Source organism: Drosophila obscura, unplaced genomic scaffold (assembly GCF_018151105.1).
Source record: "Drosophila obscura isolate BZ-5 IFL unplaced genomic scaffold, ASM1815110v1 contig_4, whole genome shotgun sequence".
Classification (NCBI taxonomy): Eukaryota; Metazoa; Arthropoda; class Insecta; order Diptera; family Drosophilidae; genus Drosophila; species Drosophila obscura.
In genome coordinates, this window is record NW_024542828.1 from 6,537,206 (window position 1) to 6,560,495 (window position 23,290).

Below are 23,290 nucleotides of genomic sequence, written 5' to 3' on the forward strand. Positions count from 1 at the left end.
TTATTCTAATCATAGAACAATTCAACTTAAGCAAATGGGTAGAAACAAAATACACTATGAAACGCGCAGCGCACCAGCCAGTTAAGAAACTATTGTTTATAGTTTTTAGTTAACTAAACGAAATCGAGACGACGATAAGTTCCCAATTCTGCAGCTTTTGCTTTATTGTTTTTGTGTTGTTATTGTTATTTAATTATCTTTTATCATATTTTAATATTCAGGGACACCAATAATAAATTAAAACGCATCACGCAATTTTTATCAATGAAAAGATAAACCCTCACAGAGTTGAGTCGTTGTTTATTTTGAATTTTAAATTGTGATTTATCGATAGATAGACAATCTTAGTGATGGCCTAAAATAACTGCTGAAAAGCTTACGCAGAAGCTTTTTGCTGTTGTGAAATATTCGACTCGACAAATTTACTGATATAAACGATCGGATTTTTGTGTTTCTTGTTCTGTCATTAGATAACAAATAACAGGAAATGGATGTTCCACTTGTCGAGACCTGCGCCACCGACAACAATTCCGATGCGTGGCTGATATGGGTGCCTGCAGGAATGGGCTCCAAAGGAGAAAAACTTTGCTTGGATCCACCGCGAATTATGGCATTTCATTTCTTTGCTAACCAGCACAGAGATGGTCTCCACAAGTGGATTAAATTAATGTGCAAACTGGCCCAGGAGTATGCTGGACGGATCATGTTCGGTGTGCGGGACATAAAGAGCATCGGCCATTTGAGTGACAATCTGAATGCGAATGACTTTGGCAGCTATCGTCCAGGCATGCCGCCTCTTATCTTTGCTGAGGATAAGAAGCATCACGTCTATCAAATGAACAGTCTGGTAAGCCACAGGAATTTGAAGAAATTTTGCGAGAAGCTGCTGCAGCAGCAGCTATTCCAGGCGGTTGTTCTGGCGCCCACAATCGAATTGGATGCTCCGCCACAGAACTACTTTGATGTGGAAGATCAGATGGATGGAGATTACCTTGTAATCGTGTACGATCCTGCCTGCTACAACTGGCCCATTCAGTTGAAAATGCTGCGGAAATTGGCCCGGCTGCTGGCCAACGAAGCTGTCCATGTGGTGATCATCAATAGGGCGCACAACCATTTGGGCGTGGTATTCCACAAAGTGTTGCAGGATGTAAACTGTCATGGGGTTAAAATAGTCAGCAGTCCACGTGTGAATGGCTATAACTTTAAGATACACCCGAGGCTGCACAGTACACGTGGATATCTGCGCTACATTGCCCAGGGTAGGCAGCCAGAGTTGATCGACTACGATGCCAATGGCGAATCTAGGGCGGCCGAGCAGGCATTGCCGTACATTCAATGTCTATTTGCAGTTGAAAGCAATTAAAGTACTCGAACGGTTTACCATTCCCATAACGTGTAGGTTTATTTTGCATAGATTTTGCGTAGTGTATTCAAAATTTAACTGAATTGTTGGCATCTCTGGGCTGGACATGTATCATGACTTTGATGGCCCCACCAAGGCCGTGGCGGGAGGTCTCAAAGGCCTTTGCCGTCTCCGTGATGTCAAAGTGATGCGTGACCAGACGCTTGACATTCACTTTGCCGGATGCCACCAGAGCCAGAGCGGCCGCATAGCTGTAAGCGCATAATAAACACTCAATTTATAATGTTGAAAATCCTTGACTCGAGTTAACACTCACTCGTTGCAGTAGCGAAAGACGCCACGTATGTCAACCTCACGGGCCAGGGCATTGATCAAAGGCAGCTTGATCTCCGGTGCTCCCATGCCCACAATAACGACAACACCGCCGGAACGTGTAGCCTGAAAACAAGCATGTCGCTTGAGTTAGTTGCAACCCAAAAAAAGAAAAAAACACTTTCATTGACCGCTTACGAAGATGGCCAGACGGGCGCTGCTCTCTGCGCCACAACAGTCGACGGCCTTGTCAGGTGCCTCGCTCATCGTACAATGGACTCTTTTGACAATCTCCTCGGCACTCTGTTCCCTATCCAGCAGCAGTGTGTGTGTGGCGCCCAGCTCCTTGGCCACATCCAGACGCTGCTGCACCAAATCTGTGATCAAAATCTCGGCAGCTCCCATGGCTTGAGCAGCCTACGTGAGGGCGAATATTATATAGAAATTTACTTCATGCAATTTTTTGGTATTTCTTACCAGTAGCGTGACCAGACCAATGGGTCCGGCGCCCAGGATGAGAACCCTAGAGCCCAGGCCAACTTCGGCACGGCGACAGGCGTGAACGCCCACTGAGAGTGGCTCCAGGAGTGCGCCCTCCTCCATGGTGACATGATCCGGCAGCTTGAAGCAAAAGTCTGCGGCATGTTTGTAGAAACGCGTGAGATTCCCATCGTATGGGGGAGTGGCACAGAACACCATGTCGGCGCAGAGATTGTACCTGCCCTGCTTGCAGAGATCGCAGTAGCGACAGGGTACGCCCGGCTCAATGGCCACGCGATCGCCCACAGCCAAATGCTTTACGGATTTGCCCACCTTGGCCACCACGCCAGCAGCCTCATGGCCGATAATCATGGGCTTGGTCAGCACAAAGTCGCCAATGCGTCCGGCAGCCAGATAATGGACATCGGAGCCGCAGATGCCAACACTATCCATGGCCAGGAGCACCTCTGGGCGTAACACAGAAGAGAATTATTGGTGTATGAATTGATTATTTTGAGCATAAATACGAGCATACCATCGTTGGCTATTTCTGGAATGGGTCGTTGTTCCTGCAGCGAAGCAAAAGTCAATAAACTACGAGCCTAGAGTTCCGCTGAGATTCCTCTTACCAAACGCAGGTCCTCAATGCCATGAAGCACCGCCGTTAAGTTATCCGTTGACATTTTTTCCGTAGATTTACCTTTTCCCGTTCGACCGCACTTTGTGGACGCCGATTTTGAATTGAGAACTAAATGAGATATTCGCAGACATTTTACATGCGCCCCTGGCGACGGCGTGTTGCTCAGAGAGTCAATTAGCTTGGTGGCTCTACAGCTGTGGGCACACAAATAGCAGCAGCTGACAAACAATTTTCGGACAATCATCTCAATTTTGATTAGTGTATAAAAGCGCGAGTGAGTAGCTACCATAACGCTTATCTTTAATTTTCTGATTGTCTATTAGCAGCATTTTAAAGATATTTTAAAGCTCTATTTGTCTGTAGATGACTGTCTTGCACAACACGTGTAAGCAGAAGCTTTTGTTAGTCTAGCCAGGCTACAGGTAACATTCCGTACAAGCTACAAGTACTAAAGAACACTCTACAAACGGTGTGTGTTTTTGATGCCTCGTGCTGAAAGTTGCGTAGATAACTCTACGAACTGTTAACTGTTATATAGGTATTTAACTGTAGTTTATTGCTCTACTTTACACTCTCACTCTTTCACTCTCTCTCTTGCATTTAATGAGAGAACAGCTGTTTACCGTTGCTTTCATGTTAGTATTATGCTATAGGTGAGCGGGTGTGCGGGGTAATGCCGGCAAATACAACTGTCACTCGCCCACTTTCTGGTTCTCTGGTTTTCATACGCTTGCGGAGGGCATGTTGATTTCGATGAGATGTTAGAAAATAGCTTGTTTAAGATGTGCTGAAGGAATTAAAGGGTGGCTTTAAGGTATATAAAAACAGGCGCAATGTTCTTATTTATAGAGCAGAATAAAGTAAACAAATTTGGATGACGGTATCACATATCGCCATGGAAACGATGCATGTGCAAGGTCATCAAAGCTGCGGCGCGTGGCATATAAATTCCTCTCTTGTTCGATGAATTCGTTTTGTTGTTGTTGATATAATTCAACTGAAACTTGTTATAATACAATATACAATAACAATTATGCACCTACGCGACTGCAATAAGAACTTCTGGTTTATTGGGTTTGGCTTGCTAAATAGTTTTTATTGGCTTTATTTCTCCGTGGGGGGGGAGAGGAGTGGGGCTAATATATTCATTTCAATAAGTGTTTGATATTCGGATTCTGTTTTTTTACTTAACATATAGAATTTCTATTTTAAAAACGTTTTACTTATATGTATATTTATGCGTGTATACGTGTGGCGTTTATAATCTTTTCTTTTTGTATGTAGAAATAAAAAAATGTTTGCTTAAAACTAAGAAAAAATCTCCATCACCTCCGCTGCGCAATTAATGTGTTTTGTTTTCTGGTATTTTCTATAATTTGTAGGTTTTGTTTTTGTTTTGTTTTTAAAGATAAATGCAATAATTCTGTAAATGCAATTAGAGAGTTTATAAATATTTTCATTTTTTTTTTTTTTCGATTTGGCTTTGAGTTTGAATGTAAAGAAAATGCTGTATTTTTTTTCTAGGGCTAGACGCTTTCTAACGGCTATAACCTTGCAAAATGTTCAGAAATAGATATGGCTGGATGGAATCCGAGTGTGTACTTCCCATGGATAATCTATCTATAACATTATAAAGATAACATATCGACTCTGTAATTATATATTTTTTGTTTGTTTGTACTAAAAATAGTAACTTAATTTGGAAAAGCGCTGTGCTTTGTAATGTGTGTGGGGGTTGGAAATTAGTTTACAGTTCGTTAAACACGAGTTAATAATAGTGTTGGTTATTGTTAGTAAATTTTGTTAAATCATTTAACACCTGTTCAGAATGACACTAACCTTTTTTTTGAGCAATTCATTCATAAAAACAATTATATTCTACCGATATATATGTATATATGTATATATTGTGGATCTGTTTGCAAGGTTATACCGAAGATAACTTGAGAGTTTTGTTGTTTCTGTGCGAGTGTTAAATGTTTCGTTCTATTTAACTTAAATGCTAGTCTCTATAGGGCTTGGATTATGTTCTGGTTTAGCATGGATATCTATGGGGTATGTGGTTTATATACCTACGTACGTATATACTGTATGTACTTCTGTTCTCTAAAGCTGCAATTGCATACATTCAAGTAAAAGGAACAAATTTGGCCAAAGGAAACTTAAGTTTTGTGTCGTTACGAGTAGACTTCAGAGATACACTGCAAATGTAATTTACGTTTTTTTTTTTGTTTTTATATCACACTCATGGTCGCGAAAAATTCGAAACCGCCGTTGCTGGTCTCGTCCAGTAAATCCTATAAATTAAATCGATTTCTGGCACACACACACCTTTTGTATCGACGATTTCCCTGCCCTCTCTCTACATGGATAACTCCTGGCGTGGCTTGGTTATATGCAGCCGCTGTGGATCCTGCGGCGCCACACAAATGTCTGTGAGTATAACCACCTCATAGGGACTACAGTCGGGCATGTGCAGAAAGCCGCACAGCCAGCCATAGAAGCCCTTCTCAATGTCCGTAATGTCGTTCACCCAGCTGCTGTACTGCAGACTCAGCTGCCGGAAGCCCGAGTAGAGGCCCAGCCCAAAGGTGCACAGAACTATGGCCAGCGGATAGGCCAGAAAGAGCAGCGGTGTGACGAAAATCTTATGCAGATACGACTTCTCCTCACAGTAGTAGTTGAACATGTTGTACCAGGTGAGGGTGCCGATGTAGAAGGAGTACACCGCCGAGATGATAGTCACAAATGGCAGGCACAGCAACGAGATGAGAAAGATGTGCAGGCCGATGGCACAGCTGCAGGTGCAGCAGAGGCTGCGACCCTTTTGCGACTCATTGGCCATGGCATGGGCATTCAGCTGCTCCAGCTCCTCGCGACTTATGTTGATCTGCAGATCGATGGACTGGCCCTTCTTCCGGCCGCGCTTAATGGTGCCCGTCATGGTCAGATAGTTGCCCCCGTCGGCTGCCTTGCGTGCCTGATACCGCTCCAGGCTATGGTCGTAGGTGTTCAGCACACTGGTCTCCCCCGACTCCAGATCCTCGTAGTTGGCTATGTCCGGCGATGAGCGTTGATTCCGTGCCGTCACCGGCAGATCTGCGGTGCGTATGTTGACCCGCTTCTTGGACGACGACCGATTGCTGAGGCAATCGTGGCTCTTGCTTATCTTGGCGTCCAGGCTGCTCTCCGAGTAGCAGCAGCTGCTGGGCGTGACCGTGCTGCTCTCATGCCGCTGCGACGTGGACTTGGTGCACTGGGAGATCGACTCGAAGTTCTGCAGCTCATTGATGTTGGTCGTGGAGCGGGCCGACTTATTGCTATGCTGTGTGGAGCTGGCCGAATGGGTGCTGGCAATGGTATCCTGGGCATTCGGCACACCCAACTCCCCCGGCAGCTGTGGCAGCGGCTGCTTGTTTTTGATAATCAATTTCGACTTGAGCAGCTCCTCCTCGAGTGTCGGATTCGAGGGCGACAGCTTGGGACGATTTTGCTAGAGTTCAAGCAGAGGCTATAGAAGGAGCACAAATCGGATAATTTGCATGGAAAGCACTCACCTGCACACTGACTATATGGTCCACATAGTTTTGCTTTTTGGTGTCAGTTTTGGTTTGTTGACGCTTACGCGGTGGTATGAAAACAGGGCGTTCCTTTGTCCCTGTGCCCATATCGACGGGCAGGCCGCTCGATCCTTTGCCCACCATTTTGTTGGCTTTCCTTTTGAGTTTCCTTGCCTTTGTGTGGCACAAAACCTACATATTTTTCTTGCACAATTGCCCGAACAGGCTGCTCTTTTTTTTTTAACCGTTTCTATTACTTTGCCCGTTACCCAACGCCCAGCACACACACCCACAAAAAATGCACTTCCGGCCCGTTGTCGTGTCCTGTTGTCTGTGCTTTTATCGATTTTTCCACGTCCTTGTGCTGATTTTGCGTTCATTGGCGCTTGGGGGCGGTGCTACTGCTGCTGCTGCTGCTGCTGCTGTTGTTGCCTCTGCTGCTGCTTTCTCTGTTGCCGAGTTGCATTTTTTGGGCTGGGCGGACAATGTTTACAAAAAACTGGCGCCTGCGCTCAAAGTGTTTTTGCCAACTGCAATTTCTGCAAACAACAACAGCTGTTCGGGCAGGATTTATTTGTTGCCACCAAAAAGGGCGGTTCGCATATGTATGTATGTAGTCCTGTCGACTTTTTGCAGAGATTGAAGATGAAAAAGGCACTATATGATCGATATTCTATTCCTCTTCAAAAGTAGAGCAAGAAATTTAACTACAAATTCAAAATCAACGGTTCGTATGAAGATTACAGTTGATAAAGCTTCCGAAGCATTTTGTGATTTTGTCAGTGCCTAACGCAGCTTACATTTTGTACACAAGTATGTAGTTGACATGTAGCAGCTGTGTAGTTACCTTGTAAACAAAATGGATATTTTGGTTGTCCCGTTTTTGTTGAAAGCTTATTATACAAACAATCCAATAAAAATGAGTCCCTAAATTTAATCTTTCTTGTAGAAAATATATTCATCTATTGGATAAAATTACATATTCAGTGCTAAAGGTCTTAGCTAGCTGGTAATATGAAAGCGAATATCAAAATCGAGGAATATGATTTCCGATTATCGCAGAGGACGATTAACCCATTGTCGACGCACGAAAATGATGAAACTTTAAGAATTTTAACGCAGTTCAAGTTCAAGTCATATATTTTGTAATCAAAGAGGCTAAATCTACAAGAATAACTCACAAACAGTATTATTTTCCGCTACTTAACTCAAGTTGCCAACCTGTTTAAAAAGAGGGGTGCTAAGTGGGTTAAGTTAAGCTCGTTCACAACAACAACACCTGTTGGCCGGCTGTATAACTGTTTCGCTCTCATTCGCCGCCTCGCATCGAACTTATCGCAAAAACTATATTTTCCTCCACGAGCCAAGCAAGATGTCCGCAACAGAAGGCAAAGTACGTACCCAGAATATTAATTGATATTGTAACAAAACCAGACACTAAACAAACATGCATAACACACCCGCAGGTAATCAAATGCAAAGCTGCAGTGGCATGGGAGGCCAAGAAGCCGCTAGTCATTGAGGATATCGAAGTGGCGCCACCTCAGGCGCATGAGGTGGGTCTGCAATAAAAATTCCATTCAATAATTGATTTATGTGCCACTTTGAATCGGTTGGCAGGTTCGCATCAAGATTACAGCCACTGGCGTCTGTCACACGGACGCTTTTTCGTTGAGCGGTGCCGATCCGGAGGGTCTCTTTCCCGTGGTCCTTGGCCATGAGGGCGCCGGCATTGTGGAGAGCGTTGGCGAGGGCGTCACCAACTTCAAGGCCGGTGATCATGTCATTGCCCTGTACATTCCGCAGTGCAATGACTGCAAATTCTGCAAGAGCGGCAAGACAAATCTCTGCCAGAAGATTCGCCTGACCCAGGGCGCTGGTGTCATGCCCAATGGATCGTCCCGCTTGTCGTGCAAGGGTCAGCAACTGTTCCACTTCATGGGCACCTCCACATTCGCCGAGTACACCGTGGTGGCCGACATATCGGTGACCAAAATCAACGAGACAGCCCCATTGGAGAAGGTGTGCCTGCTGGGCTGTGGCATTTCCACGGGCTATGGTGCCGCATTGAACACAGCCAAGGTGCGTATTGTTTGGGGTTTCATGTTGCAGATTTCTAATAAATTCCTTAGGTGGAACCTGGCAGCACTTGCGCCGTCTGGGGTCTGGGTGCTGTTGGCCTAGCCGTGGGTCTGGGCTGCAAGAAGGCTGGCGCCGGCAAGGTCTACGGCATCGACATCAATCCCTCCAAATTTGAGCTGGCCAAGAAATTCGGCTTCACCGATTTTGTCAATCCCAAGGATGTGGCCGACAAGGGTGCGATTCAGAACTATTTGATTGACCTGACAGACGGCGGCTTCGACTACACCTTCGAGTGCATTGGCAATGTGAATACCATGCGTGCCGCCCTAGAGGCCACGCACAAGGGCTGGGGCACATCGGTGGTCATTGGTGTGGCCGGTGCCGGCCAGGAGATTGCCACACGGCCCTTCCAACTGGTTGTGGGTCGTGTGTGGAAGGGATCTGCTTTCGGCGGTTGGCGTTCGGTCTCGGATGTGCCCAAACTTGTGGAGGCGTACCTTAAGAAGGATCTGCTGGTGGATGAGTTTATTACCCACGAACTGCCACTAACGCAGATCAACGAGGCATTCGATTTGATGCACAAAGGCGAAAGCATTCGCTCTATTATCAAGTACTGAGGATGATCCACCCCCTCCCACGCTAAGATGATTGTTTTTTCACTTTTTTAACAGCATGCAAATTGCTTTAAAATAAACAGAATATTTCTTTAAATTTTTGTTAATGAATTAGCTTATCGCCTGGGGGGTCGTCTTTAATAAATTGCGCCACTTCTCGAATGCTCCCATTGGCGCTATCAAGTAGTGAACTTTGTTTGGTTTGCCGATTGTGGTTGGCATTTAAATATACAATTTCACAACTTGCTTTAATTTGGATTAGGTTATCGCCACCATCCTTGACCTGCTCTTAGGCTGCACCGCAGCAGCTGTCAAGCAGCCCGTGATATGTTGGTTAGTGGAAAACAAGTTTGCTTTTATCGAGTAAACACTAATTAGACCCAAAACAAGTGGGGCTGGGCTTGAGGCTGCTTGAAGCTTGATTAAAACTCTAAATTATGGCTTCATATAAAAGATCTATGATGACTGGATGGCAAAGACTACGAGTGTAGAATACCAAAATATTGCAACAGGAATAAATTCCTTTTTACTCAGTCTGTGCCACAGACTTAGGCGAGGCGTAGAAATTACTTAATTTTAGGTACTAAGAGTCTATTAAATGACGCGCAGAAGTCGCTCCCAAAAAAGCAAAAACCAATTTACGTTGCTTGGGCATGACATTGGAATTTTCTTTGCTGATAGGCACATACATATGTACATACTATGTATATGATGCTGTATAGCCAAAAGAATATATAAATCGAAAGTGGTTATGCATAGAAATCTCAATTTGAAATGAATGCTTCGGCTGGCAACCAGTTATCTAATCTTTAAGTACCCTAAACGCCAAAACAAGAACTAAACCCAAATTACACGTATGTCTGTATTTGAATATGTAGTAGTACAACGAGGCTTACACACAAACACTGATACAGATACATATAATTAAAATCTCTATTAATTCTAGTACAGTAGTCATCAGTTTTGTCCAACAAATACGTAGCTGTGTTTTGGTATAGTTTGAATTTCTTCATAAATATAATTGTCATTTTAAATGCATATTTCTATTAGATAATCTTATGCTTATGTACAAATGTCTTTTCTATCAGTAATACATTATTGCGCATATGAGTATTTGAGTAGATAAAAACACTTAAATGTTTTTCTTTTTGTTCGTTTGCTTTGATTTGTGACTACGACGGGTACGGATCACGCTGAGACATTTAAAACACATAGAGAGCTGCCTTAAAAGTTGTCTTGGGATTATGTATATCTAAAACTAGACTGTGTGTTTTGCTTCAAGAGAGTATTAATATGATTGCAACTTGAACATTAAATGCAAAAGGGCTTTTGAGTACAAAAGGCTTCTGAGTATTAAGTTAACATAAAATAAATCGCGAGACATTATTGAAAGCAAAAACTATTTTGAGCACTTGTAGGACCAGATTAGTTCAATCAGCTCAACGGCGGCAGTCGTGCAGCTGCCGCCAGGGCCATCTCTCACATTTGAGTGTTGTAGTACAAGTCATCGTCGCACGGGTATCCGTACAAGTACGGATGATGGTATGGCACTCACGACCAGCGCGACTTTTGCAGGTCTATCTGTCCCTCCAGGGTCTTGGCCAGATAAATGACAAACAGCTGCAGCAAGGCAACGCCCAGGGCAACGCCAGCAATCACATAGAGATTGCGTTCCACCCAGACGCGCACAATTTCAATGCAGCCGCTAGTCCAGATGCGCTTACTGGCGGCTGCCACCGAGTGCTCCTGCACGCCATAGCCACACATAATGTTGACCAGGCCGGAACTGATGTCGGTGGCATTGATGCAGCAACTGTAGGGCACGCCGCACTTTTCCACAGAAGGGGAGGAGCAATTAAAGTACTCGTTCTTGCCTGGAATGGAGGGAGGATGGATTGCTGTTTAGTTGCAGTCAACTGTGTTGCATGCCGCTTGTTACTCACTCCAGTCCTGGTAGCCAGCATTGCTGAGGCCGCAGCACTTGAACTCTTGCTGGGCAAAGTCAATGAAATTCTGCAGATCTGAGTCATCGCGGTACGAGTGTATGATCTTGTCGGCAAACTGTGACTCCAAGAACGAGTTCATGTACTGCGGAAACATAAAACAGATTATGGCTGCAAGTAGAAGAGAATTAATGCAAATCGGCGGCTGAGGGTGGTTCTCTATACCCACCTAAAGTCATTTCCATGATGAAAAACATAAGCAGACACATCGAGTAGAACTTCAGCAGGCAGGTGTTCTCACGCAGAGCTCCCAGGCAGCCCGCAAAGCTAACCAAAAATACCACACAACCAGCAATGATCATCACCAAGGATATATTGAAAATCACATCGTAGACGGTGTCCAAGCGCAGCCAACCATTGCCATCCTTCAGTTTGTCCATGAAAGCGTACACACCGATGGCCAGGAGCAGGCCGCCAAAGAGCCAGAAAAGGAAATTCAGCAGGAAGATCATGTATTTCACGCAGGAGCTGACGTAGGTAAAGTGGTGGGGATAGGACATCCGTGGATGCATGTAGCTGCCCCCATGGTGGTATCTGTGGTTACTCATACTACTCGTAAGTTGTCGCCAATCCAATCTTATCTGTTCTCTCTGCTCTGCTCTTCCTCTTGCTCAAGTCCACCCCCACTGTTTGTTGACGCCCTCTTTGCGTGTGGTCTTTTCGCGAGCTCAATGGAATCCCACTCGCATGGTGCGCGCTTTGGCTGCGTTTAGTGAAGCTCAGTCCACGACAATGGATTATTTTTTCAATATTTCACTGTTGGTTTTTGTGATAAACAAATTACACTACAGAGAGAGACAAAAAATAACAAATTCGACAGCGTTGCCACACATTTTCAGCTATTTACAGAGAGAGTCACTGATGCCAAACCTAGCTGGCTTATAGCTAGTTCTGGCTAGGGCCGGGAAAGAACAGCTGTTTTTGTCTATTCGAAATAGGCAGGTAAGAAGGTAGGGTATGATTGAATTCTATATTTATCTCCATATTTTTTTAGGTGATGTGTGGTGCAACTCATAGTTCTGCAACTCAACAATTTGAATACCCTTGGAAATATGGATATTATAGAATTGAGGCAATGTTTGTATCAAACACAATCAAAGGTCAATCTGATAAAGGCAATTTTTGTATTAATATTCTTATAATGAACTGGAACAATCCCTAGAACGGGCGAATGTGGACCTATTTGGGGAAAGCTAATATGAACTATTACTTACTTACTATCTTCAGATAACGAAAATCGCATGAAAGAAGACACCACACATGTAAATCGTAAGCTCGAATTAAAATTCCACATATCGCACAAAACTACCGATATTTTTGCAAACTAACCGTGTGCATCGATAATGGCTAAAATCATTCCTGCCGCCTGTCAAAAGTAATATGCAACTCTGGGCAAGATGTCTGCCAACTTGACGTCTCAAATTGATTTCCCTATTCGTTCTTTCTTTTCGCATCGTCTGAAGTGAACAGACATGGTAAGTTTTGCTGCTGCGCCAAAAAGTGAAAATACAGAAATACAAAGTGAATTCAGATAAAAGAAAAAGAATTTTAAATGATTATCTGCTGTTTAATTGATTGATGGCACTGGAGTGTTTTTGCGTTGAATTGCATATTGATGTGTTTTATGATGAGATTACCATGCACCACTCTGAGACTAGCAATAGTCGATGTGGATTATGGTTCACTGAATAACGTTGAAAATATCTTTAAATGTCGTAGCGCCAACATGCTGTGCGCTTTAAATAATATATAAATCAAGCGTTTTTCGCCGAAATTGTAATTTTCAATAGCCACGTGTGTGACATAACCTCAAAGCATTTGCATTGAAAAGATGGTCTGATTTTTGTTTCTTTCCTTTTGCTTGCAGTCTCATCGTAAGTTCTCAGCGCCTCGCCATGGCTCCATGGCCTTCTACCCCAAGAAGCGCTCAGCACGCCATCGTGGCAAGGTTAAGGCTTTCCCCAAGGATGATGCCAGCAAGCCCGTGCATCTGACTTGCTTCATCGGCTACAAGGCCGGTATGACTCACATTGTGCGTGAGGCTGACCGTCCCGGTTCCAGTAAGTATACATTTTCCGTATTTCTTTGCTTGTTTTAAATCAATTTTCATGATGATAAAAGGTAAAAAATTTATGGTTAGAAACTATATGATCAACCGTGATTATTACTTTACTAGGGCGGACTGACTAAACCCACATCCAAGCTCTCTCGCTTTATGCCATGCTATTCTGCACGTGTCTAAACCAAAAATTTTGTGTTTACCATTTACAGAGATTAACAAGAAGGAGGTCGTTGAGGCCGTCACCGTTCTGGAGACGCCACCCATGATTGTGGTTGGTGCCGTCGGTTACATCGAGACTCCATTCGGTCTGCGTGCTTTGGTCAATGTTTGGGCCCAGCATCTGTCCGAGGAGTGCCGTCGTCGCTTCTACAAGAACTGGTATGTATCTATGGCACCACACGTGTGGGTACAGTCCATGCCGCCATTTTTTTTTTTTTTTGTCAAGACTGCACACACACATGCACGTGCGCGTGCAACTGCATACAGGCCTGAATGATGATACGATGGTATCTGAATGAGCAAAATATTGTTGAGAAACCTTTTACCATCTGCTGCCTTCCTTCTGATCGGTCTTGTATAGAAGAAACACGTAAGCCGTCTCTTGCATGTGTGCGTGTGTTTGTGCCTCGACTGGGCCTTTTTTTTTCCATTGAGAATCTTTTACTAAATGCAAAACTCAAATCATAAAGTTCTTCGATCAGTACGCTGAGAGAGCTTTTCAAATCGCTGATTGTCGTGTGAGCTGTCAAGTTTGAATCTTTTTGATTGATTTCATTGAACTGAAAAACTTGTCGAGTGAGCACGACAGGGAAGACTGCATCTCCGCTCGCCTTAACGATTGTGCGATGAGGTGCACTTCCTGTTCTATTTCGCCCCACGAATTAAACAGCAGCTATAAGAAGTTGGGCCGCGCATACTGAATACATGCCCAATGGATTCTCACCTGATTCTGACTGCTGATCTACAACTTGAACCCCCCCACCCATAATCATCTCTCAGGTACAAGAGCAAGAAGAAGGCTTTCACCAAGGCCAGCAAGAAGTGGACCGATGATCTTGGCAAGAAGAGCATCGAGAATGATTTCCGCAAGATGCTGCGTTACTGCAAGGTCATCCGTGTGATTGCCCATTCGCAGGTAAATATCTACTTTGATTTTCCTTTGCTGTTCCCTTTTTTGCACGACGTCCTTGGCCTTGTTGCGCCATCTGTGCTGGGTCCTTTTGGGGGCTCGGCCGTTTGGTGCGCCTGGCCTAAAAAGCATTCCCGCTGTGTCTCTCGATGCACAGTTCATGAGTGCAACGTCGCAGATGAACCTGCCCCTCGGGTGGCGGGCGCTTGATATATTCCAGTAACGGTGCGCAGCCGCTCAGGCTATGATCGCTCGGTTAAACCATATCACGTACAGTCCCCAGCTCAACCCATAAAACTCTTCGGTTGGAAATGTCTAATGGATTTATGGTTTCCTCCTCCTCCTTTTAGATCCGCTTGATCAAGCAGCGTCAAAAGAAGGCTCACATCATGGAGATCCAGCTGAACGGTGGCTCCATCGAGGACAAGGTCAAGTGGGCGCGCGAGCACTTGGAGAAGCCCATCCAGGTCAGCAATGTGTTCGGTCAGGATGAGATGGTCGATTGCGTGGGTGTGACCAAGGGTAAGGGTTTCAAGGGTGTCACCTCGCGTTGGCACACCAAGAAGCTGCCCCGCAAGACGCACAAGGGTCTGCGCAAGGTTGCCTGTATCGGTGCCTGGCATCCGTCCCGTGTGTCCACCACGGTGGCACGTGCCGGTCAGAAGGGTTACCATCATCGTACCGAGATCAACAAGAAGATCTACCGCATTGGTGCTGGCATCCACACCAAGGATGGCAAGGTAAGCATTGATCCCCCCACCACCGACCCGCCCCCTTCGGCTGTTGTTTCTCTTGCTGTCTGCTGTGTGTGGCAATGATGATAAAAACCAAAAATATTATACGACATCGAAAACAAACAAAACCTTGATATACCATGATATCTATAATGATAGGACTGAACGCACACACATAGGCAGACCAACAGCTGGTGCAGTTTATGCCTCGCCCAATCCCCTCCTCTTTTGTGCCAAAAACTAAAGCAAAGTTTTTCTTTTGCAGGTCATCAAGAACAACGCCTCCACCGAGTACGATCTGACCGATAAGAGCATCACCCCCATGGGTGGCTTCCCCCATTATGGTGAGGTCAACAATGACTTTGTCCTGATCAAGGGCTGCTGCATTGGCTCCAAGAAGCGCATCATCACCCTGCGCAAGTCCCTGCTGAAGCACACCAAGCGCTCGGCTCTGGAACAGATCAAGCTCAAGTTCATCGATACCTCATCGAAGATGGGTCACGGTCGCTTCCAGACACCAGCCGACAAGCTGGCCTTCATGGGTCCCCTCAAGAAGGATCGTCTCAAGGAGGAGGCTGCCGCTGCCACCAGCAGTGCTGCTGCTGCCGCCGCCGCCACCACCACCGCCACCGCTTAAACCAAGTTGTGTGTACTTTGTTGGTGTTGTTTGGCGTCGCTTCTACCGCCTTGTGCTGCGGTAGGGTGGCGCTCAATAAAAGCGAGTTTTGGTTTTCCATAAGCTAAATACAGTACAAAGATTTGTCAATGGGTGGGAGTCGCGGGGGTAGAAGCAACTAGTTTTAAGGCACCATTCAGTTGTGCCTCCCTTTCGGTGTTCGTTACCCACATTATGAGGGGTTCCTTTACGCAGAGGGTATACATAACACGGTATAACTAAATGCAACTGAATATTAATATAAGTCAGCATAAATATAAGCGTCTGAGCAAGCGACTCTTGGAGTCGTGCCACTAGATCTCATAAAGAATACAATTAAGGAATAAATAAAACCTTTGAGGATTTGAGTACATATTAGCACTTTATATCTGCACAGGCATTGGGCATGGGATTACATATTCGGATGAGTTTGTTCCCTAGAACACCTTGATGCCAGCGACCACCTTCTCGTTGTCGTAGATCTCCTTGGCGTAGCACAGATTGGGGAAATCGAAGGCGGCGCCATAGCGATTCTTGCAGCCCGTGGTGGACTTCTCTCCAGGGGTGTAGACGGGCTGGCCGATGATGTTGGATGTGGCAAAGTTGCAGGTGAGCACGAAATGGTTGTAGAAGTCGCGGGAGAAGCGCACAGCAGCACAGCCCACATGGGTGTTCTTCTCGGCCACGGAAATGGTGAACTTGGCTACGTTCTTGTTGGGCAGCTCCTCGGGGAAGTTGGCCAGGATCTCGGGCGAGGCGTTCGAGCGCTCGGCGAACCAGTTCTCGATCTGCTCCTTGAGGATCTCCGCATCCGAGTACTCGCTCTCTGCGCCGCTGTAGCTGAAGATGGCGTTGTTCTGGCCGGCATAGGCAAAGCGCTCCGTGCTGCGGCACTTGTCGGGTATCGACTCGCAGATCCTCACGTTGTACGAGGCCAAATGGGCGAGTTCCTCGCACCAGGACATCTTGGCCATGCGCACGGCCTTGGGCAGGTTCTCAATGTTGCCGCCAGCCACCGTATTGCGCAGTTCGTTGAAGAGCGTGAGGATGAGCTTGTGATGGGACTCGATTTTGATTTCACGCACATCCTTGGGGCAATCACTACTGAAGTTCTGTTGGAGGAGAGGGGGATGATTGGAGGGTAGATTGGATGCTACTGGTGCCTGGTACTCACTCCCTTATTGTTGCAGGCCACGTGCTTGTCCAGGCAGGTGGGCAGGGCGCAGTAGTCGACGCCAATGACAGAGTCGTACAAGCCGCATGCCAGCAGGAGGAACGCTAGTATCTTGGAGAAAGCCATGTCAGTTGCTTGCTCTTGGAACGAGACTGGCCAAACCCAACCGAATGGGCAGCTTTTATACCGTCCCAGAGCTGGTAGCCGGCGTGCAGACCCGCCACTGACGCATCCAATCGAATAACCAATTGTCATAACTATCTGTTACATTCGCTGGAAAACAGAAGAACAGAAGAGACAGAAGAAACATTCTCCAGAACTGCAGCACAGAAACAGCTGCCCATTAGCCCAGTGTCCAAGTCCAAGCAGCAGACCCAAGTGGTCTGTGGTCCACCTATAAATAGAGACCACTCCACTGGTTGGAGTTCAGTTGGAATCCAACAGCGGACATCAATATGAAGACTTTCATTGTGCTTGCTGCCATCCTAGGAGCTGCCATCGCAGTCGACTACTGCGCCCTGCCCACCTGCCTGGACAAGCACGTGGCCTGCAACAATAAGGGAGTGAGTACCAGGCACCAGTAGCATCCAATCTACCCTCCAATCATCCCCCTCTCCTCCAACAGAACTTCAGTAGTGATTGCCCCAAGGATGTGCGTGAAATCAAAATCGAGTCCCATCACAAGCTCATCCTCACGCTCTTCAACGAACTGCGCAATACGGTGGCTGGCGGCAACATTGAGAACCTGCCCAAGGCCGTGCGCATGGCCAAGATGTCCTGGTGCGAGGAACTCGCCCATTTGGCCTCGTACAACGTGAGGATCTGCGAGTCGATACCCGACAAGTGCCGCAGCACGGAGCGCTTTGCCTATGCCGGCCAGAACAACGCCATCTTCAGCTACAGCGGCGCAGAGAGCGAGTACTCGGATGCGGAGATCCTCAAGGAGCAGATCGAGAACTGGTTCGCCGAGCGCTCGAATGCCTCGCCCGAGATCCTGGCCAACTTCCCCGAGGAGCTGCCCAACAAGAACGTAGCCAAGTTCACCATTTCCGTGGCCGAGAAGAACACCCATGTGGGCTGTGCTGCTGTGCGCTTCTCCCGCGACTTCTACAACCATTTCGTGCTCACCTGCAACTTTGCCACATCCAACATCATCGGCCAGCCCGTCTACACCCCTGGAGAGAAGTCCACCACGGGCTGCAAGAATCGCTATGGCGCCGCCTTCGATTTCCCCAATCTGTGCTACGCCAAGGAGATCTACGACAACGAGAAGGTGGTCGCTGGCATCAAGGTGTTCTGAGGATTCCGCAGCTATCGCTGCCTGGATTGGGGGCTTTACTTGATTTAGTTTTAAGTTGCAAAATGTGGAATAAATTCCCTTGAAGAAAATAACGGCTTTTGGGCAATCAGCTGATGTGCTGCAAATGAGTTGGCAGCTCCCGCCGACGGGGCCCTTTGTTTTTGTTGTGTGGATTGCCGGAAATGTTACGCGAAGCTTTGAGGATTGGCAGCAGACGATGCTACAGCTATAAGTCTGTGCGTCGTCCCAATTTGGGTGCGACAAGTGCTCCCAAGGCGGAACAGGAGAAGACTTCAGATGCTGTCCCCGCAACTACAGGCAATGGCAGCCTGGCCAAGCAGCTGAGGGCAAAGATTCTGGCCACAGGACCCATCACGGTGGCGGAATACATGCGGGAGGTGCTGACCAATCCACAGGCCGGCTACTACATGACACACGATGTGTTTGGCCGTGAGGGCGACTTCATTACATCGCCGGAAATATCGCAGATCTTTGGCGAGGTGAGCGGCAATCCTCTAAAGCAGAAACCACATTGTTTGATGTGTCTTTGCAGCTGGTTGGCATTTGGCTAGTTACCGAATGGCGCAAGATGGGCAGCCCCTCGCCCTTTCAGCTGGTGGAACTGGGACCCGGCCGGGGCACCCTGGCCCGTGATGTGCTCAAAATTCTCACCAAATTCAAGCTCGGCGCCGAGTTCTCCATGCATATGGTGGAGGTTAGTCCGTTCCTGAGCAAGGCGCAGGCACAGCGCTTCTGCTACACCCACGACACGCTGCCGGAGGAGGCGCAGCTGCCTCACTATCAAGTGGGCACAACGGCCACGGGCACCAAGGCCTACTGGCATCGCCGTCTGGAGGATGTACCCCCCGGATTCTCCTTGGTGCTGGCCCACGAGTACTTTGATGCGCTGCCCGTGCACAAGCTGCAGCTGGCGAATGGCCAGTGGCAGGAGGTGCTCATCGATGTGGCGCCCGAATCAGCGCTCGAGCAGGAGGCCAACTTTCGTTATGTTCTGTCCAAGTCGCAGACCCCAGTGTCGCGTGTCTTTCAGCCCATGCCCGGCGAGACACGCGCCACCCTGGAGTACTCGCTGGAGACGGAACGCCAGGTGGGTCTGCTGGCCGAACGCATCGAGCGCGATGGCGGCATTGGCCTGATCATGGACTACGGACACTTTGGCGAGAAAACGGACACATTTCGCGCGTTCAGGCAGCATGCCCTGCACGAGCCACTGCTGCAGCCGGGCACCGCCGATCTCACTGCCGATGTGGACTTCAAGCTGGTGCAGAGCACAGCCGTGGCCAGGGGACACCTACATTGCTGCGGTCCCATCGAGCAGGGGCTCTTTCTCAGCCGCATGCAGGGCGAAGCGCGCCTGGAGCAGCTGCTGGCCAATGCGCTGCCTGAAAACGAGAGCTTAATACGCTCCGGCTACGAGATGTTGACGCATCCACAGCAAATGGGCAAACGTTTCAAGTTCTTGGCCATGTTTCCCGGTGTGCTGGCGCCGCACTTGCAAAAGTTTCCCGTTGCTGGTTTTAGCTAGTCAAGAAAAAAAAAAAAACAAGTTGAAATTTCGTGGCTTAAAAAATAATATTTAAAAACGAATGTTATTTCTTTTGGAATGCTGCATTAATGGCCTGCATTTCGTTGCTGGTGAACTGCAGCACCGCCGAGATGGCGTTCAGCATGTGCCGCTTGCCATCGGCATCCCTGGTGACAATGTAGCTAATGATGACATTCTTCAGATACTCCAAGTTGGCGCCCTCACGCGTCTTGCAGCGTTCCAGTCTGGAGTGGAGAGAACAGAAACGTGGATTAAAACGCGGTCCCAACTGAGCCACTGCATGTACTTTGCACCCACCTGTCCACCTGCTCCTCGAGACATTCAATCTTCTCGTGCATTTCCTGCTGTGCCGTCACCTTGTCCTGTATGGCCTTGCGCAGCGTGGATTCGGCCGAATATTTGGCCTTTCGTAGCGTTGTTATTTCGATGTCTTTGCGTGCCAGCTCATTGGCGTAGTGCAGCATGTGGCAGTTCTCGCCCAGCGATAATTTCTTCGACTTGACTTGCAGCCTGCGATCGCGATCGCGTTCACGCTGCTCGCCCTCGACCTCCACGCTATCGCCATCGGAGGAGTAGTTATAGCACTCGGCAGACGCATCCAGAGTGGCAGCGGGCAGCGCACTGGCGCCGCCACCACCAGCCGTGTGGAATACCTCGAAAGAGGTCTGCAACGTTTTGATCTCCTGCTCCTTTTCGTCGAGCAGCTGCAGGGAGCGTTGTCGCTGCTTTTGCAGCAGCTGCTCCAGTTCGTTCAGCTTGCAGCGCGTCTCGTTCTCGAGCTCTGCCTTGGCCTCCTGCCATTTGGTGCGCTCGTTCTTCAGGGCCTGCCGCAGCTTGTCCCCCTGCTGCTTGAGCTCCTGCTCCGACTCGTCAATGTTGCGATTGAGCACCTGCACCTTCTCCTGGAGCGTCTGGATGTGCGACTGTTGCAGCTGAATCTTTTGCTCCAGCAGCTGACGCTGCTGTTTGCCAGCCTCGAGCATTTTCTGTACACCCACCAGCTGCTGCTCGCAGTGCACATGACTGTCAGAGGACGCTGACGACGCCGCATGGTTGCCCAGGGAGAGAATCTCATTCAGATCAATTGGATTGGCGGAGCGGGCATTGGCGCTGGTCAGCAGCTTCTTCAGGCGCACAATTTCATCGACCAGCGTGGCCAAATCCACATCCTCACTCAGCGCCCTCAGAGTGGGTGCCGGACGGGCTTGGGCCTGCTCCAAGTCCTGCAGCTGCTGCTTGAGTGCATGGATGCTGTCCTGATCCTGCTGCCGCAATCGGTCATAGCTGCCCACGGTGGTGCTCAGCTCGGCCAGGCGTGCCTCCAAATTGGCCACACGACCCTCATGAAGCGCCGCCTGTTTCCTGCTCTGCTCCTCGGCACGTAGAACTCTGCGCTGCTCCTGCTTAATGGCCACCGCATGCTGTTCCTTCAGCTGCTGCATCTCCTGGCGCACCTGGTGCAGCAGGGTGGCATTATCCGTGGTGGTGGCGACGGCTGCATGCTCGGCCTTGGCCTGAAGTTGTCTCAGCTGGTTCTTGGCCTCCTTCAGCTGGGCCTGCAGATCGCGCAGGCGACTGTTCTCGGCCTCGTTGCTGGCGAACTGCGTCTTAAAGTTGTTCAACTGCATCTCGATGTTGTCCTTGAGGTGTCGCTCATCCGCATAGAGCTTCTGCAGCTCGCGTATCATCAGCATTTGATTGTTGGTCTCCTTCTCGCGCTCCTGCCGCTCGATGATCCACCTGGCTTTGACCTCATCCACATCGGCCTTGGCCTTGGCTGCCTGCTCCTTGGCCTTGGCATGCAGCTCCTGTACGCCCTGCTCCTTTTGGGCTATCTGGCTGCGCAGCTGTTTCTTGTCCGCCTGGAAGGAGGCCTCCATGCGTGACTTTTCCGCCGACAGGGTGGCCAGCGAGTTCATCAGCGTGATGATCTGAGTTTGCAGCTGTCCCTCAGCCGAAGGAGGATAGGGGGCGCCCTCTGCCCCCCCATCGCTGGAGTCTGCACTGGCCGTGCCATTCACATTTGCAGGATCCGTGACCTTGGCGGGAGAGCCGGCGGTGGCCTCTGCATGGGCCACCAAACTCGTCTCCAGGGCTTCCTTCTCCTTCATCAGACCCTTGTAGGCAGTAACCACATCTGCAAGCAGCGAAATCCCATTGATTTAGCTGCCAGGTTCGCCGAAAATTGTGCGACTAATTTACCTTTGAGTCGCTTCTCGTAGCGAATAAGCTGCTCCTTCTGTGTGCTAACCAGGGACTCCAGCTCCCTCTGACGCTTCTCCATCTTGACCGTATGGTGGGGAATTACAGTTAAACGCTTTCAATTGGTATACAAATTTGTTTTATTTCTCTTTCGTGGCATTTTTTTGCATTTTGCAATTAACAAAATTTCAACAGCTGTTTTACTACAGCTGCAACCAGGCTGCCAACTTGTTGCGTTTCGTTTACAACTAAATTTAGCTGTGATTTAAGAACTGCCAACTTGTTGTTTTTGATCTACAACTAAATTAAGCCTAATTACAGTGATTTAAATGTAACTGAAATAACAATTTTGTTTATAATTAACTTAACTTAACTGCTGTGTTGTGTGCTTAAATATTTCTTGATTTAAATTACTGGTTATTCGTTGGCCTGCTCGTCCTTCATCATTTGTTCTATCAAACGCTTGCGTTCCTCGGCCTGTCGTAGCTTGCGCATGACCAGGTCCTCATAGTCTAGCGGCGAATTATGGCTGGCATTTGTGGATGCATTGGAGCTCTGCTTTTCCTCTGCCGGCGGCGTTACCCACTCGAAGTGCAAAGGATTGGATGGATCGCCCTTCTCATAGGCCAGGATCATGTCGCAGGCTTCGCGCGTCGTCAGCTCCACCATGGCACGGCCGCCCCGTTTGCTGTTCATCACCAGAGCCACCACCTCGCCGTATTTCTTTAGGTACTTGAGCAACTTGTCCTGCGTGTAGTCACCCTTATCGGCCTTCCACTTGATCTTGATGCGATGCTGGGCTGAGTCGAATGTGGCCTGCTGCGGTTTGTGCTTCTCCGCATAGCTGCGCTGCAGCTGCTCCTTCATGGTCTGCTGCTCCTCCTCCAGCAGCTTGGAACCCTCACGGCGCAGCCGTTCGATTTGCTCCTGCAGCACATCCTCATCACTCTTGCGCACCGTGCTGTATGGTTGACTGGAATGGAGCTTGTGCAGGGCCGCCTGTTCGCGCTCCTCCAGCTCTTGTTTGAGTTTCTGGCGTTTGCTGTCCAACTGTTTGCTCCGCAGCTCGGCGGCCTTTTTCGCCCTGAGCACCTTGTCGTAGGCAGCTCGTGCGGTGTCATCGGTGAGTATGCCCAAGGCCTTGGACAACTCGTGAAAGCGTTCAGACGCCTGCGGATTGTCAGGATTCTTGTCCGGATGGCAGTCGAGGGCGCGCTTACGATACGCTTTGCGTATTTCATTCTGCTCGGCTTCAATGGATATGCCCAGCAGATCGTACAGATTAATGTCGCTAAACTTTTTGCTGGCCATTTTCGCGATTCGATTCGATTTCAACCGGCGAGGAAATTACAACACAACAATTGCGGACTAGCACAGCGACGCCGCTCGATCAGCTGTTCATTGCACGAG

General features: G+C 48.1%; 11 protein-coding genes and 3 non-coding genes across 14 annotated transcripts; 8 read left to right on the top strand and 6 right to left on the bottom strand.

The window, feature by feature from the left end:
* Positions 1-422: 422 nt before the first annotated feature.
* On the top strand, positions 423-1,649 carry LOC111065733. The gene has a single exon (XM_022354108.2). It carries the CDS (start codon positions 488-490, stop codon positions 1,364-1,366), a length of 879 nt encoding a protein of 292 aa, XP_022209800.2. The 5' UTR covers positions 423-487; the 3' UTR covers positions 1,367-1,649.
* LOC111065729 (sorbitol dehydrogenase) lies at positions 1,380-2,904 on the bottom strand. The gene is made up of 6 exons (XM_022354103.2): positions 2,788-2,904; positions 2,694-2,727; positions 2,156-2,625; positions 1,877-2,095; positions 1,683-1,804; positions 1,380-1,617 (listed from the first exon to the last, which is right to left on the bottom strand). The coding sequence occupies exons 1-6, from the start codon at positions 2,839-2,841 to the stop codon at positions 1,434-1,436; spliced, it is 1,083 nt and encodes a 360-aa protein (XP_022209795.2). The 5' UTR covers positions 2,842-2,904; the 3' UTR covers positions 1,380-1,433.
* Positions 2,905-4,332: 1,428 nt separating this feature from the next.
* LOC111065730 lies at positions 4,333-6,769 on the bottom strand. Its single transcript, XM_022354104.2, has 2 exons — positions 6,356-6,769; positions 4,333-6,291 (listed from the first exon to the last, which is right to left on the bottom strand). Exons 1-2 carry the CDS (start codon positions 6,500-6,502, stop codon positions 5,161-5,163), a joined length of 1,278 nt encoding a protein of 425 aa, XP_022209796.1. The 5' UTR covers positions 6,503-6,769; the 3' UTR covers positions 4,333-5,160.
* An 858-nt stretch (positions 6,770-7,627) lies between these two features.
* LOC111065731 (alcohol dehydrogenase class-3) lies at positions 7,628-9,145 on the top strand. Its single transcript, XM_022354105.2, has 4 exons — positions 7,628-7,751; positions 7,825-7,914; positions 7,979-8,440; positions 8,491-9,145. The coding sequence occupies exons 1-4, from the start codon at positions 7,731-7,733 to the stop codon at positions 9,055-9,057; spliced, it is 1,140 nt and encodes a 379-aa protein (XP_022209797.2). The 5' UTR covers positions 7,628-7,730; the 3' UTR covers positions 9,058-9,145.
* Positions 9,146-10,456: 1,311 nt separating this feature from the next.
* LOC111065748 (tetraspanin-33) lies at positions 10,457-11,871 on the bottom strand. The gene is made up of 3 exons (XM_022354130.2): positions 11,227-11,871; positions 10,998-11,168; positions 10,457-10,928 (listed from the first exon to the last, which is right to left on the bottom strand). The coding sequence occupies exons 1-3, from the start codon at positions 11,603-11,605 to the stop codon at positions 10,606-10,608; spliced, it is 873 nt and encodes a 290-aa protein (XP_022209822.1). The 5' UTR covers positions 11,606-11,871; the 3' UTR covers positions 10,457-10,605.
* A 554-nt stretch (positions 11,872-12,425) lies between these two features.
* Positions 12,426-15,727, top strand: LOC111065845 (60S ribosomal protein L3). Its single transcript, XM_022354273.2, has 6 exons — positions 12,426-12,532; positions 12,925-13,117; positions 13,329-13,497; positions 14,119-14,254; positions 14,599-14,988; positions 15,248-15,727. Exons 1-6 carry the CDS (start codon positions 12,530-12,532, stop codon positions 15,617-15,619), a joined length of 1,263 nt encoding a protein of 420 aa, XP_022209965.1. The 5' UTR covers positions 12,426-12,529; the 3' UTR covers positions 15,620-15,727.
* On the top strand, positions 12,674-12,750 carry LOC121404795. Its single transcript, XR_005968223.1, has one exon. It is a non-coding gene; the product is annotated as a small nucleolar RNA Me18S-Gm1358 (small nucleolar RNA).
* LOC121404797 lies at positions 13,166-13,247 on the top strand. The gene has a single exon (XR_005968225.1). It is a non-coding gene; the product is annotated as a small nucleolar RNA U43 (small nucleolar RNA).
* LOC121404798 lies at positions 13,609-13,689 on the top strand. Its single transcript, XR_005968226.1, has one exon. It is a non-coding gene; the product is annotated as a small nucleolar RNA U83 (small nucleolar RNA).
* A 273-nt stretch (positions 15,728-16,000) lies between the features above and the next one.
* LOC121404778 (antigen 5 like allergen Cul n 1-like) lies at positions 16,001-16,969 on the bottom strand. The gene is made up of 2 exons (XM_041595120.1): positions 16,812-16,969; positions 16,001-16,749 (listed from the first exon to the last, which is right to left on the bottom strand). Exons 1-2 carry the CDS (start codon positions 16,935-16,937, stop codon positions 16,075-16,077), a joined length of 801 nt encoding a protein of 266 aa, XP_041451054.1. The 5' UTR covers positions 16,938-16,969; the 3' UTR covers positions 16,001-16,074.
* Positions 16,970-17,234: 265 nt separating this feature from the next.
* Positions 17,235-18,200, top strand: LOC111065847 (antigen 5 like allergen Cul n 1-like). The gene is made up of 2 exons (XM_022354276.2): positions 17,235-17,374; positions 17,437-18,200. Exons 1-2 carry the CDS (start codon positions 17,267-17,269, stop codon positions 18,109-18,111), a joined length of 783 nt encoding a protein of 260 aa, XP_022209968.2. The 5' UTR covers positions 17,235-17,266; the 3' UTR covers positions 18,112-18,200.
* Positions 18,201-18,253: 53 nt separating this feature from the next.
* LOC111065844 (protein arginine methyltransferase NDUFAF7 homolog, mitochondrial) lies at positions 18,254-19,709 on the top strand. Its single transcript, XM_022354272.2, has 2 exons — positions 18,254-18,611; positions 18,665-19,709. Exons 1-2 carry the CDS (start codon positions 18,294-18,296, stop codon positions 19,655-19,657), a joined length of 1,311 nt encoding a protein of 436 aa, XP_022209964.2. The 5' UTR covers positions 18,254-18,293; the 3' UTR covers positions 19,658-19,709.
* Positions 19,703-22,212, bottom strand: LOC111065842 (GRIP and coiled-coil domain-containing protein 1). The gene is made up of 3 exons (XM_022354270.2): positions 21,881-22,212; positions 19,976-21,815; positions 19,703-19,902 (listed from the first exon to the last, which is right to left on the bottom strand). Exons 1-3 carry the CDS (start codon positions 21,960-21,962, stop codon positions 19,722-19,724), a joined length of 2,103 nt encoding a protein of 700 aa, XP_022209962.2. The 5' UTR covers positions 21,963-22,212; the 3' UTR covers positions 19,703-19,721.
* LOC111065848 (dnaJ homolog subfamily C member 17) lies at positions 22,003-23,262 on the bottom strand. The gene has a single exon (XM_022354277.2). The coding sequence runs from the start codon at positions 23,189-23,191 to the stop codon at positions 22,298-22,300; it is 894 nt and encodes a 297-aa protein (XP_022209969.2). The 5' UTR covers positions 23,192-23,262; the 3' UTR covers positions 22,003-22,297.
* Positions 23,263-23,290: the final 28 nt, after the last annotated feature.

Bases quoted from the DNA above. Each gene is read 5' to 3' on its own strand.
- LOC111065730 (XM_022354104.2), bottom strand. From the start codon at position 6,502: ATGGTGGGCAAAGGATCGAGCGGCCTGCCCGTCGATATGGGCACAGGG. The intron at 6,292-6,355 runs GTGAGTGCTTTC...CTTGAACTCTAG, and splicing joins ACCATATAGTCAGTGTGCAG to CAAAATCGTCCCAAGCTGTC.
- LOC111065845 (XM_022354273.2), top strand. The intron at 13,118-13,328 runs GTAAGTATACAT...TACCATTTACAG, and splicing joins GGCTGACCGTCCCGGTTCCA to AGATTAACAAGAAGGAGGTC. The intron at 14,989-15,247 runs GTAAGCATTGAT...TTTCTTTTGCAG, and splicing joins TCCACACCAAGGATGGCAAG to GTCATCAAGAACAACGCCTC.
- LOC111065842 (XM_022354270.2), bottom strand. From the start codon at position 21,962: ATGGAGAAGCGTCAGAGGGAGCTGGAGTCCCTGGTTAGCACACAGAAG. The intron at 21,816-21,880 runs GTAAATTAGTCG...CGCTGCTTGCAG, and splicing joins CTACGAGAAGCGACTCAAAG to ATGTGGTTACTGCCTACAAG. The intron at 19,903-19,975 runs GTGGGTGCAAAG...TCTCCACTCCAG, and splicing joins CTCGAGGAGCAGGTGGACAG to ACTGGAACGCTGCAAGACGC.
- LOC111065731 (XM_022354105.2), top strand. From the start codon at position 7,731: ATGTCCGCAACAGAAGGCAAA. The intron at 7,752-7,824 runs GTACGTACCCAG...ACACACCCGCAG, and splicing joins TGTCCGCAACAGAAGGCAAA to GTAATCAAATGCAAAGCTGC. The intron at 8,441-8,490 runs GTGCGTATTGTT...TAAATTCCTTAG, and splicing joins CCGCATTGAACACAGCCAAG to GTGGAACCTGGCAGCACTTG.
- LOC111065844 (XM_022354272.2), top strand. From the start codon at position 18,294: ATGTTACGCGAAGCTTTGAGGATTGGCAGCAGACGATGCTACAGCTAT. The intron at 18,612-18,664 runs GTGAGCGGCAAT...GTGTCTTTGCAG, and splicing joins TATCGCAGATCTTTGGCGAG to CTGGTTGGCATTTGGCTAGT.
- LOC111065848 (XM_022354277.2), bottom strand. From the start codon at position 23,191: ATGGCCAGCAAAAAGTTTAGCGACATTAATCTGTACGATCTGCTGGGC.
- LOC111065729 (XM_022354103.2), bottom strand. From the start codon at position 2,841: ATGTCAACGGATAACTTAACGGCGGTGCTTCATGGCATTGAGGACCTG. The intron at 2,728-2,787 runs GTAAGAGGAATC...GCTTCGCTGCAG, and splicing joins GCATTGAGGACCTGCGTTTG to GAACAACGACCCATTCCAGA. The intron at 2,096-2,155 runs GTAAGAAATACC...GCCCTCACGTAG, and splicing joins TTGGTCTGGTCACGCTACTG to GCTGCTCAAGCCATGGGAGC.
- LOC111065847 (XM_022354276.2), top strand. From the start codon at position 17,267: ATGAAGACTTTCATTGTGCTTGCTGCCATCCTAGGAGCTGCCATCGCA. The intron at 17,375-17,436 runs GTGAGTACCAGG...CTCCTCCAACAG, and splicing joins TGGCCTGCAACAATAAGGGA to AACTTCAGTAGTGATTGCCC.
- LOC111065733 (XM_022354108.2), top strand. From the start codon at position 488: ATGGATGTTCCACTTGTCGAGACCTGCGCCACCGACAACAATTCCGAT.
- LOC121404778 (XM_041595120.1), bottom strand. From the start codon at position 16,937: ATGGCTTTCTCCAAGATACTAGCGTTCCTCCTGCTGGCATGCGGCTTG. The intron at 16,750-16,811 runs GTGAGTACCAGG...CTCCTCCAACAG, and splicing joins TGGCCTGCAACAATAAGGGA to AACTTCAGTAGTGATTGCCC.
- LOC111065748 (XM_022354130.2), bottom strand. From the start codon at position 11,605: ATGAGTAACCACAGATACCACCATGGGGGCAGCTACATGCATCCACGG. The intron at 11,169-11,226 runs GTGGGTATAGAG...TTCTACTTGCAG, and splicing joins CATCATGGAAATGACTTTAG to CCATAATCTGTTTTATGTTT. The intron at 10,929-10,997 runs GTGAGTAACAAG...CCTCCATTCCAG, and splicing joins TGCTGGCTACCAGGACTGGA to GCAAGAACGAGTACTTTAAT.